The sequence below is a fragment of the Platichthys flesus genome, chromosome 19 (assembly GCF_949316205.1).
Source record: "Platichthys flesus chromosome 19, fPlaFle2.1, whole genome shotgun sequence".
NCBI lineage: Eukaryota > Metazoa > Chordata > Actinopteri > Pleuronectiformes > Pleuronectidae > Platichthys > Platichthys flesus.
Window position 1 is genome coordinate 18,727,172 of NC_084963.1, and position 13,310 is coordinate 18,740,481.

The 13,310-nt window shown below is 40.5% G+C and overlaps 1 protein-coding gene across 6 annotated transcripts in view; it reads left to right on the plus strand.

The window, feature by feature from the left end:
* The first annotated feature begins 7,949 nt into the window (after positions 1–7,949).
* slc4a5b (solute carrier family 4 member 5b) overlaps positions 7,950–13,310 on the plus strand; it is a 31,132-nt gene continuing 25,771 nt past the window's right edge. For 5 of the 6 annotated variants that reach the window (XR_009924740.1, XR_009924741.1, XM_062413113.1 and 2 more), the window contains exons 1-3: positions 7,950–8,013; positions 9,055–9,273; positions 13,013–13,142. Coding sequence is in view for 3 of the 6 variants with exons in the window: in XM_062413113.1 (XP_062269097.1) it covers positions 7,950–8,013; positions 9,055–9,273; positions 13,013–13,142 (413 nt within the window). In the remaining 3 variants the exon portion in view is untranslated. Of the gene's footprint in view, positions 8,014–9,054; positions 9,274–9,753; positions 10,493–13,012; positions 13,143–13,310 lie in introns of those variants that run through there. The other variant, XR_009924742.1, reaches the window with a different exon arrangement.

The following is a 13,310-nucleotide window of genomic DNA, read 5'->3' on the forward strand; positions in this document are numbered from 1 at the left end:
GACTGGAATAATTATCCATAGTTTTAATTAATAACTCGTCCCCCAAAATTCTTTAATAGAATCATCATTTTAGTAATATAACATATTCCTGTGTATATGCGTGTGAACATTCGAATGTGTGAGAGAGGAGAAAACCAAGTAAAGTCATTCTTCTTTGCCCTGAGGTATTGGTCCCCATCAAAGCAAGACATAAATCGTCAGATATGGAAGACTCTCTCTTTGGGTGTACATGTCTGTGTTTGTGTGTGTGTGTGTGTGCGTGTGTGTGTGTGTGTGTGTGTGATTGTGTGTGTGTGTGTGTGTGTGTGTGTGTGTGTGTGTGTGTGTGTGTGTGTGTGTTTCGGATTGCACGGTTTAATTCGATTATTTCTCGAAACCAGGGCTAACTCCTTATCTCTCCAATATGCAAATAGCTTGGTTCATTGAGCAGTGCAGCAGAAATGAATACCGTGGGGAAGTAGCGACTACTGAAGAGAAATTAAAACATGAAGAAGATACTGAGGTGATGAACAGATACACAGGACAGAAGCAAATCAGAATCCAATCGGTAATATGAAATTATATTTTCTTGACATATGGATGAATACATTCAAAATGATTGAATACACACAGAATTCAGGAATAAAACAGAAGATAATTACTCACATGCCAAGAGCAGGGGTCCATTCAGAAATAACTCAATAACGTTATTTGAAGCACACACAAAGTGATGCAAGTATTCCGATCTGTTGAATTTTTGACCATGCTCACACATTACTGTATATGCCACTATAAGTGATGTATAGTCTATATTATATCTGTAAAGGGGAATAGAGCTTGTCTAATTCAACAGATACTCCCTTCTCTCTAAGCAGTACCCTGTGATGGAAATTCATCTTGAGATTTGAAATAATGAAATTCTCAGACTGGAGTTGCCATTGAGTCTTTATAACAGTAAGCTCTGCAGAGTTTACACAACAAGCACGGGTGCTCAAAATGGAACAATTGGCAGCAAGTTCACAAAAGCCATAACTTATACGAAGAGGCGTTACATAACATATAATATGAAAAAAAAGAAGTCATGCCAGAACTAATACAAGTAAACAGGTGCTTCATAAAACGTAATAAGAAACAAGATATGAACTCCTCCTCTGTGTCTATCTACTGTGTCCGTCCGCTGCAGCAAACTCCCTGTTTGCCAAGGTCACAGCAGTGAGACACCTAGTCAGGTGATTGCCACAACCTGAGACACTGGTCAGTGGACCTTTCCATAACAACCCAAATTCAGGTTATAGATAAAGGACCAACAAACAGTACATTGAAGTGTCTACGCTTATAAGAATTTTCATATCTAACTCAGATGCAGCAGACAGAGAGGCGCCAACTTCAACTCTCACCATCTTCAGCTCTTTTGTGTATTTCACCAGGGCCAAGACGTAAGGACACAATGTGATTTAGTTATGCATACTTTAGGCTGAACTATCCAATAGGATGTGAACACCAACATGAAACATAGAGACGGGCAGCAGTTCTAGCCATTCATTAATGTGCTGTTAGAATGGGTGCAGCAGATGGAGGGAGATATACTCGGATGCTGTGGGACACAATTTCTCATGTTACTCTGTTAGCGTTTGTATATTCTTCCACCTTCTGGTATCCTTGATGCATCAAGTCGACATTACAATCTTCTGCATAAGACATCAGCTGCTGCCTGATGTCCTTTCACCAGCTACCAGGAAACTTCCATAACAATATCCTACTCTGTATAGTACCAACACAGTCTATGAAAAGCTCCAATCACATAAAAAAGTTAAAGAATACTGCAGTAAACTGTCTCTTATGACTGCCATATTGTAATATAGGGCATTTTCACCCTCCGATGCATTGACCCTTACCAACCAAGGTCGGCAGTTTGATCCATCTGAATGCCGAAGTGCCCTTGGGCAAGATACTGAACCCCCGAATGGCCACTGATAGAAAAAGGGCTGTATGAATGTATGGGTGAATGACAAAAAAACTGTACTGTAAAGCACTGTGTAAATACAGACCATTTACCTTTTACCAGTGTAAATGGGGATCTGAGTGAAAACCCTGATGAATCATTTCAAGCTTTTTTTAACGTGACGTTCAATCACGTTTATCGTTACGTTCACGTTAATAATATTGTAGGAGCCGCATTTAAGTTTCTTATGATTTGAGTGACTCACTAATTTTTCCTTCTTTCCCACCTTTGCTGAGTGCACACCGGCGACAAGGGCTGATTGGTGCACCCTTTAAATAGGACATGGAAGTGCATGACGAGGAGAAGGCCGGCAAGCAGATACAGTTATTGACCGTCTGTTTGTGAACTGTGCAACTTGATGTATATATGCATCCTTAATTTGTTACATTTATTTACAATAAATGACGGCCAAAGGACGGCCTTGGACAGTCAAACTCTTACTCTTTTTTGGACACAAACTGCGCCTCAAACAATGCCATCACCAGCTTTCTACGTGTGGCAAAAGGACAACTTGGAATCCTGGGGTTATAGGAAAAACCCAACCACGTTTTTTCACCATAACAAATATGAAAACTGATTTGTTAAGTTCAGCGATTGCGAAACATATGCACAACACTGTACTGTACAGCCACTGCAGAGGGGCTGAAGAGCCGCGTTCGGCTCCAGAGCCGCGGGATGACAACCCCTGTGCGGAACCGATATTGTATGGTGTATTGGACGTTTTAGTGTCTCCTGTGGCAGCGGTGTCTATCCCTTTTAGCTGTCCTCTGGAAACACTTCCGTTGTGTTGTCGCCTCTATAGGCTGCGCGTTCGTCTATTTGCTGCGCGTTCGTCTATTTGCTGCGCGTTCGTCTATTTGCAGCGCGCTCGTCTATTTGCAGCGCGTGTGTCTATTTGTAGCGCGCATTTCTGTAATGTGTTGTGTTGTGTTGTAAAATTGATGAAGATGTTTTCTTACTTTGCTTGTGTTTTGTCAACTTGCATGTGTTTTGTCAACTTGCATGTGTTTTCTTAAGTTGCTGTTCGTTGAGCTCTCAGGGCCACCGTACAATACAACGCCAGCTGATTCTCCAGTTTGTGGTTCTGCAGACTGAGTTCAGTTGAGTTTCAAAGAATTTTGAATAAACAGGTGAACAGCTTTTTGTGAAGGAGTGGTGGTGAGTCCAGTAGAAGGTCTTTACCTGCTCTGGCTCCTAATATAAAAAAAAAATGTAATTCTATTGTTTTCATCAAGCAGTAGTTATGCTTTTCGTAAATTCAATTGACCAAACACAGGGGCGTAGCAAAAATGTTTGGGCCCTATACACAAGCAGTCTTTATGGGCCCCCTTCCAATACAGCATGCAACACAGAGACTCTGCAGATTCACTATAAATTAGCTAATCTCTTCTATTGTCTCAAGCCCATAAGATTGCTTTGCATATTGCAGATAGTTTGGAAACTGTTTGCTTTCCATATGTTTTGGTGCCATTTTGGTTATGTCTCTGTCCTCTCAGTCCCTGTTAAGTAGTTCCTGCTACATTTTCCAAGGTGCCCCAGTCTTTAGATTCTTGGATTGCCTCCACATATATTATTAATACAGATTCATGGATCAAATGTATTATGCTGTCTCTGAAGTTAAGAGGATTACTCACTATACTGCAAGCCACCACCAGCAATCATCGGCATGTTCTCAGCTGGGAAAGGAAACTAAATGTGAGAGCCATCTAGTGGTGACACATGCTGCTGAAAGAGTCAGATACAGTCAAGGAGCCAACTGGGTGTTGGCTCATTTTATAGCACAGCCTCCCTCCGCCTCCATGTGGTTAGTACAACATCAATAGTCATCTTTTAGATTTTAAGGGATGTATTCCATGTTTTGTTAATTGTTATCTGATCTCATGAAAGACCCAAATCAAAACTGAATGTCTCCTACTCAGAGGATGTATGTATCGCAAGCATGATATAACTTATTCCTCTTTAGTCTCAAGATAAAACATCTCTGTGACTGACATTATTAAACCTGGTAGACATGTTCTTTCACTATATTCACCATTGTGTTGATAATGTTCTGTTTTTCTTTGTTTTATTCTGAATATTTTTGCAGGTTTAGACTACTAATAAAACAAGACATTAAAAATTCTAAAATTAGTAATTTCATTCATCACATTCGACACATTAATAACACAAGTCATTATCTCAATGTGTAAATTTGTATGGTATGTACAGTACATACACACACAAACAAACAGAATATCTCTCTCTCTCTATATATCTCTCTCTCTCACACAAACACTAACTCTCTCTCTCTCTCTCACACACATACACACACACACACACACAAACACACACACACACACACACACACACACACACACACACATACAGCTGCAGCATCTAATACTCAATACTCAGATTGTCCATGCAGTCATTGAAAACAGTTTGCTCCAGCATTCTGCTCAACAGATTATATACATAACCTTATTGAAAGCTGTGTTATTCTAATCATTTTAAGCCTTTAATTAACCCTCCGTTAACTTCTGAATTTTAGCTTCATCCGTCACACAAGGTAAGACATTCATTTTTTTGTCACAATGTCATCCTGACTCGATTTAGAGAGAAAATCTGATTTTAGATCATTTGCGATTTTGTGAAAAATGATACTGATTACAGATGAAATTGATCCAATGCCAATGTCAATGGCTGGTGAAAAGGGAAAACTGTGGGCTTTCAATGTTATTTAGAGATTTGGCTGTAAATGTTTCAATACCTTCAAAAATATGTTGTTTAAAAGATTTGAATTGTATTAACTAGCATGATTCTGACATTGATTACAATTTATTTAATTTGGACTAGAAAACTGTCTATAGCTCCGGTTGCATTTAGCAATTTGACTATTTGAGGTGGTCGTCATTAACAATGACTTTAGACAGTTTGGATGTTGTCTTATGTTTTGTGTTAGTGTATTGTTACGGCTACTAAGATCCATTGCTCGTTTCCCTCACTCTGGGATTTGTTGATGAGTTTCGGTAGCTTGGCCCTTTAGGTCCATGGTTTGGCTCAGCCTCAGAAAAGGATGTATTTTCATTCTCCCTCGTTGAAGTTAGTTAACATTAACCTGAGTGTAGCTGTGTTTCAAGAAGAGGAGCTGCCCTGACTATCTGTGTCTGAAGTATGATGCCAAACTAAAAAAAGTAGAGTTAACTTCAGCACAATGTGTAAAAGTTTGCATTCATGTTTGTGCATGTATGTGTGTGTGTTTGTGTGTGTTTGTGTGTGTGTGTGTGTGTGTGTGTGTGCATGGCTGGACTCATGTGACTGTCCTTCACAGTCAGTGATCAGGCTTCAGGAACTAGTAAGCAATCAGGAATGACATTTATTGATCAGCCTAGAAAACTCCCCCAAATCGGCTTTAGAAAGACAAACCTATATGTCATCAGTGCATAGGAAACTTAGTGATCAATTCCTGTACAAATGTATGTGTAACGCTAACGAGTTCATGTCTGTACAAAGAAAATACGTAGATTGCTGTGTGAGTGTTTGTGCATGTGTGTGTGGGTGTTGTTAATTTTTTCGGCCTCCCTGCTGGCATCACCCAGTGGCCGGAGGCATGATGTTTTCAGGTTGTCCATCCAGCCTGCTCTTGTTCACATGATACCTAAATATGTAACACCTTGAGGGAATTCATGTCTTCAAAATTGTTACAAACATTCACTTGAACGCAAAGATGAATTGATTATAATTGGTGGTCGAAGTTTAAGGTCACAATGACCTCATGTTCCTGTGTATGTGCTAGAGAACTGTATTACTTCTGGTACAATTCACTTGGACTCATTGATGACCTGATTAGAATTTGGTGATCAAAGCTCAAAGGTCACTGTGACCTTTCAAATACATGTTTTGCCTTGTGAACAAATAAGTGAATATCTCAGGAACATCTGGAGATAATTCTTTCAAATTTGGAACACATGTTCCTCTTACCTCACTGAATATCAATCACTGAATAACTGATTACATTATGTTGCTCAAAGGTCAACGCCACGGTGACATGTTTTTGACCCTTTGAATGTGATATTTCAACACCGAATTGAGGGAATTTTTCATCTTTTCATCAGATATCACCTGGACTCAAAGATGAGTTCCAGTGGTCAAAGGTCAAAGGTCACAGTGACCTTATGTGAATCTGAGAAAAAAAGACATGTTGTTGGCGGCTACATAAAACCCCAGTGTATTAATTCTAGTCTTTTCTTTTTGGTGGCTGTAAACTGAAATCATATTGCTGACCTTAGATTGCTCACATCATTCATTCACATCCCCTCCCTGATGAAGCTGTCTGCGATTTCTATTGTGCTCAACTCAGTCTTATAACAATAAGGATATCACATTCTAACAGTGTTGGTCTTTTAAAGGCAGCTTACTGGAAAACCTTGCAAACTGGTCCAACTTAAGCATGCTGCATTAAGATTTGGGCCTTGACAAAATTAAAAATGACAGATCCAAACTCATCTCATTAGTTGTGAAAATGTTAAACCAGCATTTAAGTTCACTAAAGGGTTAACAGGTTCAATAAGGAATTCAAGGAATTCAGTTCAGTTAACAACAATGTAGTACACCAAGGTTTGCTTCTATGTTACTCAGTTTGATAAGTCACACTTTAGTTGCTCCAGGAGCAGACAGTTTGTCCCAGCGTGAACACTGTACAACAACAGTGCGTCACATTGCTCCCAGCTACTTTGTAGGAACGAAATCTTTATCATGATTAACAGAATACACATAACTATCAGAGGAAACATGATGGCAGTATGTCAGTCATGGGCCGTAATGTTTCCTTTAAGCATCTGGACAGTTGGTGCCTGATGGGATTTCGGCAAAAATCCTGTTTCTTTTCATTCTTCATTTGATGAACTAACACTTAGCTACAGCAACTGAGTGCAAATAAATTACGATAAACTTTTTTTTAAATAGTCTTGAAGAACAATCTTTTCAACTTCTATTTGGAGAGAATTGCGGCTAATCCATTAGGGTTTCTTATAAATTAATGATTTATTAACCATTGGTTGATACTTAATAAATGTTTCCTTATTAGAAGAGTTGTAGCGTGAGGATGAACACAACTTGGCAAACCCTGACTTATTCATATTAATGTTCATCATGCCATCTCATCATCCTGTAAAAATGGCCTCTGGCCTCAATCGACGTTGTAAAACTCCAGCTACGTATGTGGTAGGATTTGATATATCATCTTTTTAGACAACACACATATTCAGACATCCTACAGATGTAGCTGGGGTTTCACAGCCTCAAATGTTTAAGCGTAGCTCAGGTAAAGTTATTCAAGTTATTGTTATTGACCAATTTTCAGTGTAGCATCATTTTGGTGGAAATGTATCACCGTTTGCTTTAGTTTCCATGGGTTGAGCTCGAGCCGGGACCTGAGGGGCTGCTGGGGTTTTCGATTGAGTTTTCCTCTTGTCATCCTTCGATCTGTGGATGTTGCAGTGGCATGTGTGTTGCCATGTGGTCTGGCAGCCCATGTGGGACAGCAATGTGAGGAGGATTCCCTGATACATGATATTGGACACTTTAACTGTACATGAGAGTGGGGCATATATAGGGCAGGGATAATGTTGATAATATTAAGGGCTGTAAATATATTTATTTTGTTGATGTGCTTTGCTGCTTGCAGATGTTAGGGATCCCTCACATGTGGCTCTGTCTGGGGTTTCAAAAGAGGGGTATTAAGCTGCAACATGCAGCTTAATACCACCAGATGTCACTAAATTCTACACACTGAATCTTAATATGGTTCTTTTTTTGGGGGTTAGGGCAGAGGATGTCGCACCTGTTAAGCCCTTTGAAACAAAATGTGATTTGTAAAGATGGGCTCTACAAATAAAAATTAATTGATAACGATCGCCTCTCTTTCTTTCCTCAAGCTTCTATATTTCCTCAGTAAACGTCTTCCTCCTTGCTTCTAATCTGTTTCAGGATGGATCATCATGACTGGCAGAGGGGAAGGAGCAGAGGTCATCGACACCATGATGATGATGATGGTGAGACAACAGTAACACTGGAAGAAATGCAGGATTATCAGCTGAGTAAAGTGGGCACAGCCCTGGATCATCTCAAAGAAAGTTCAATACATGGCAATTAGTTTGTAACATGTGATAAGCCTTATCATATTGGGGAAAATTGGAATATACACTTCTCAATCCCATCAACTGTCACAAAGGACTTTCTAACCTTAATGTCAGACTCAACTCAAAAAGTTGATATCGCTGGAATTCAGGTAATCTGGGAAATAATGTGGGACACATAAACTTCAGTCTGTTTATTTCCTGTTCCAACAAAATGGCAGGTCAATGTCATGATTCCGAAGAGATTAATGTCAAGGATATAAATCTGTCATAAATAAGACAATGATCCTATTTGTTATCAATTTACGTTTGTGATGTATTCAAGTAAAAAAATTGGCTTTGAGCTGTTGACAATCAATTTTGTTAGTTTTTTCTTTCTCTTGTTGAGGGTTAGGGACAGGGGATGTTCCACCACTGTCCTTAAAAAATGTCCCAGATATCCTGACTTGACCCTGGGAAATGTTTTTGCAAACAGTTCCTGATCATTTCATCAAGTACAAACAAAGGCATTTATTTGAAGCCGATGACAAGTGGTTATAACAGCATGCTGGCACATACTTTTCCTGATAGTCTGATAATTATTCGGGAAATAACACTTGAAGCTTATGGGTTGTACAGGTTATGTACAGTAAAGAACACCTATTGGCCTAATGTCAGTATTAAATTATTCTGATGAATCAAAAGCATCTGAATCTTCTGCCATGACATCGACAGTACAGAGCTAATTTCTTCTTACTAGAAGTTGAAGACTGACCCCAAGTCAGGGTCACAATCCGAATGATTTTGAAGCTTTGTCTTAAAGTAATAAAGTTCTATAATGTTATTGATATTTGTGACAACACAAGATATTTGCAGATTTGTGCATATGAGTGTATGCGTGTGCACATACACTGCTGTAACATCATTCCACAAGCAGTCAGTGTTTTTTTCTTTTCTCTCACATGTTCTCTCTCTCAGAGGCACAGCCGGAGTACATTGGTGTCCCAGTCTCCCACAGGCGGAAGAGGCGCCGACACCACTCCCATGCCAGTGACGCCGAACATAGCGCACGACACGAGCACTACGATCATCACACCCATCGAGACAACTCCCACCGAAGCTATCACCACGACAGAGAGGAGCACTATGACGATGAGGAGGGGAGTCTGGATCGTCATGGGCACACCAACCTCACAGGTTAGGTAAACTGAGTCTGTACGAGACGTGTGTCCCAGGATCCCTTTGTTTCTATTACTTTTCTAAAGTTACCCATTAGGGCTTAGGTATTCTAATATTATATATAGAAAATTATCATATTCAAGGGGCATACAAGCTTAAAAAAGAGAACAAACTTACAAACCTAAAACAAGTAGAAAATATAATACAGCTGATGAAACTTACAATGTACAGAAGAGCCAAGAGTCTTCTCATATTATGCTTCCCTTAAATCACTTTATTTGTCAATGTGGAGGTATCTCTACTCTTCAATTTTTTGAAGGGACCTTAAAAATATTAAACACACAACTTTACTTGCGCATGCAATTGCAGAGGTCTGCCTGCACTAAGAATGTGTGTGATGAGGTAGCAGCTGCGGGTGCTTGTATGTACATATGTGATGAATATTTTTGCAGCAAGGGGCCATGGAGTCTGAAGCCTGTAAGCTGATTAGAGCTGAGGAACTCCAAGCTGTGTGTGCATGTGTGTGCATTTGCTGTGTATGTGTTTGTGCATGTTATTTGGGGTGACTGTGAGTGTTTTGCCTTTGGTATGCTACATTTTTCCCCTGCTCCAGAAAGGATTCGTCCCAAATGTGTGCCGCAAACACAAGGCCTGAGTTGACGGTTAGAGGCACCGGACTACCTGGGTCTTCTGAGCAATAGAAGTTCTGTGGGCGAGGAAGTCCGTGCTGTTCTCACGCATGTTTGAGTTTGAGTGTGTGTGCTTGAGTGTTTGTGCATAGACCTCTGGGAGGAGAGTGCTTGAGGGCCCCGTGGTGTGTGTCAACCCTCTTAAGCCTCTGGCCCTTTGCTGCTTTGGAGATTTCTGAGGATTTCTGCCACAGCTTAGAGGAGACCGACTGATTGAATGGCGCAGGTTTCACATAAACCCACCACACACCAAATCGAATGACTGAAACAACAGAACTGGCTTTGGCCAACGCAGCAGAGAACAGGAAGAAGGGGAAAGGACTTAGCGATTAGGAGTCAAAGTGTGTCACTTCTCTCCACTCATGGTGAAGAGCAAGCAGTGGTGAGCTAAGAACCCTCAGGAACCCAGACGTCTTTTTCTTCCTGACCAAAGCCAAACTGAGGACCCCTCTTCAGCAACTCAGTGGATCAAGTGAGCCTGCAGGACCCCGGGGCCTCTTTCCCCTCCATCATGGCCTCCTGCTGGACCTTGCCAGGCTCTCAAATAGGTAAAGATGACATGAAAGAGGAATGGAGGAGGAAAACCCCTGTGAAAACAAGGTTGTCAGTCTGTTTTAGAGCTGGGGGTCACCACAGATATCCAGAATGTGTATCAGAAGAGCAACGGTCACCTTAACGTACATTTGTCTATTAATGAGGCTTTGGAAATCATTAATTTGCATGGTAAGGGCTTTGCAAATGCATTATTTTTTGGAAAGAATTGGATGGATACTTTATTCCAAAAGCCTCCCCTCCTTGGGTTTGATTTGGATGTGATGGTTCTTTGTAAATCTGAGTGATTAAATGGGTTCAGACATTCAAGGTATTTCCACAGTATTTCACTACTTCATTTAGCACACCTTGCATATGGTAAATTGGTTGTGGTTCTCCTCCTTGATGGTGTTTGTGTGTGTGAGTGTCTTATTTATCAGCAATGTGCAGGAATGTTTAAATATGTGAATAGTTAATCCCAAGAATCACAAGTTTATCATCAAATCCCACACTGAAACTAAAAGGTTGTTAAACTGAGCACTCAAGCGCTGCTCGTCAAGCCTGATAAATATTCATACTGTTAATTGAACGCCATGAGCACAGTCTAGGTCACTAAGCTGTGTCACCGGCGTTTCTCCCTCTGCAGCTACACTGTAGTAGAACTATTCACAACTGTATCAAATAGGACTAACCCTTACCCTAACCCATAGTTACTAATACAAAACACTGGGCTGAAAAAAATATCAAGCAAGAACAACCTCTCATGTTTCCCTCCCCCATATCCTCCTAGTCATTCTTCTGACGAGTTCTCTTCCCAAGGGGAATGGCTGAAGTGACATTGCTGGAAAATGTGTCTTCACTTTGTGTGTGCGTGTGTTCGTATGTGTGTGTGTTTGTGTGTGTGTGTGTTTGTGTGTGTGTGTGTGTGTTTGTGTGTGTGTGTGTGTGTGTGTGTGTGTGTGTGTGTGTACGCCATCTGGTGCTGGGCCAACATGGCACAGTGGATGTAACAGAACCTTTGTATTCCACGCCTGCCTGCTGCTTCTTGAGATGGGGATGAGTAGAGGTGTCAGACCAAAAATACAAAATAAGCTGAAGTGTGCTGAATGCAGTTGGGTCCCTGCACTTGTCCTACAGATCCTATCTTTGTACGAAAAGAGTGCAGCCTACAAGAAGTTAAAGTAGTAAAGGGAATTGTGCATTTGTGTTTTATCCAACGATCCACAACTGAATTGAAAACACAGCAAACACAACAAAGCATGATCTGCCTCTGTGGGATTACTTTGGTCAGAGATCAAAGACGGAACAGCAGACCTCCTATTCTGACAGAGCGGACATAGTCATGAAAACACGACTGATTGGTCTCATTGTGGAACATTCTATTGTGTTATAATCATGCACTATGCTTTTGTAGCCATGGATTACATAATTGTCCCCTCCAAGTGGAAGTGTTGATTGAGATTGTGAACATGCACTTTCACATGAGGCTTCGGACAATTGTAGCTAAAACTGGACCCATTCAGATCTATGAGGTTGTGTGTTATTGACTTTTGCCTTTTTTTCTTTTCTTTTGGGGGAATAAACTGTGCAAAAGCAAAACTGGGACATCTGTGAGACACACACACACACACACACACACGCACACACATACACACACACACACACACACACACACACACACACACACACACACACACACACACAAACACACACACACAAACACACAGTGTTGGGATACAATTGCACAGCGCCTCCAGGCTCAGACGTTAATGTAGATTGATCAGTTCAGAGTAAATTTAGAAAAGGTGCCAGCTGATAGATTACACTTCTCTTTCAGATAGTAATTAGAGGAGCTGACTTTGATCCTCGTTAAAAAAAGGGTAACTGAGGATTGTTAACTATTTTCTGGCTGTCTTGTTGGTCAAAGGTCCATTCTGTGAAATTGGTCATGTCCAGGGACCATTGTCACATGTGACGACCTTGCTCTCTAGAGTTTGTTGTCTCCACTGTCCAATAAAGGCAACATCCCAAACTGATAATAATAAGAATAAAAACCTGACTTGTGGCAGCAATGTTTATTCCACAAAACACAACATACATATTGATGAATCTTACTTCCAATCAAATGGTATCTGTGAAAAATAATTAATGCCAATAAACATTATCTGCAGCCTTTACTTAAGCTTCTCATAAGATGCAGCTTTTAACACAAAGTATAATAGGCATAATTTAAATGGGTTCAAAATTCAGTGGGAACTTGAAGTATATTGATCTTGCATAAATATAATGTACGCTTCAGTTTATATAATATATTTATAAATGGACAAAAAGAAAATTCTTCCCCTTCAGATGTTGACATGATGGTATTTGCTAACTAGCAATAAACACGGGCTGAGAGAAATTCATTCATTTTGCAAGTATTTCATCAAAAGAATGGTATCAAATAAAAAATTGTAGCCGTATTAAAAAGACCTGCACATTTATATTTAAAAATTTCCGAAACTGACCCTTTGTCTCGTTTGGCCTTTATTCTTCAGTGTCCCCTGCAGCGGAGCGGCTGCGCCACATACTGGGGGAAGATGACAACACCCCAACACCCACCATATTCACTGAGATGGACACACTACAGAACGAGGGGGGGGAATTAGAGTGGAAAGAGTCTGCAAGGTACTACGACACACACACACACCCATGCAGCCTGAGTGTCAGGGCTTTCATTAGTTAAGGATTTGGGTACACTTTTGATGGGATTTAGGGGTTGAGGGCTACATGTGAGATATTGTGGACTCTGCATTACTAGACTATACCATTACACGTGATTGAAACCCCCTTTTC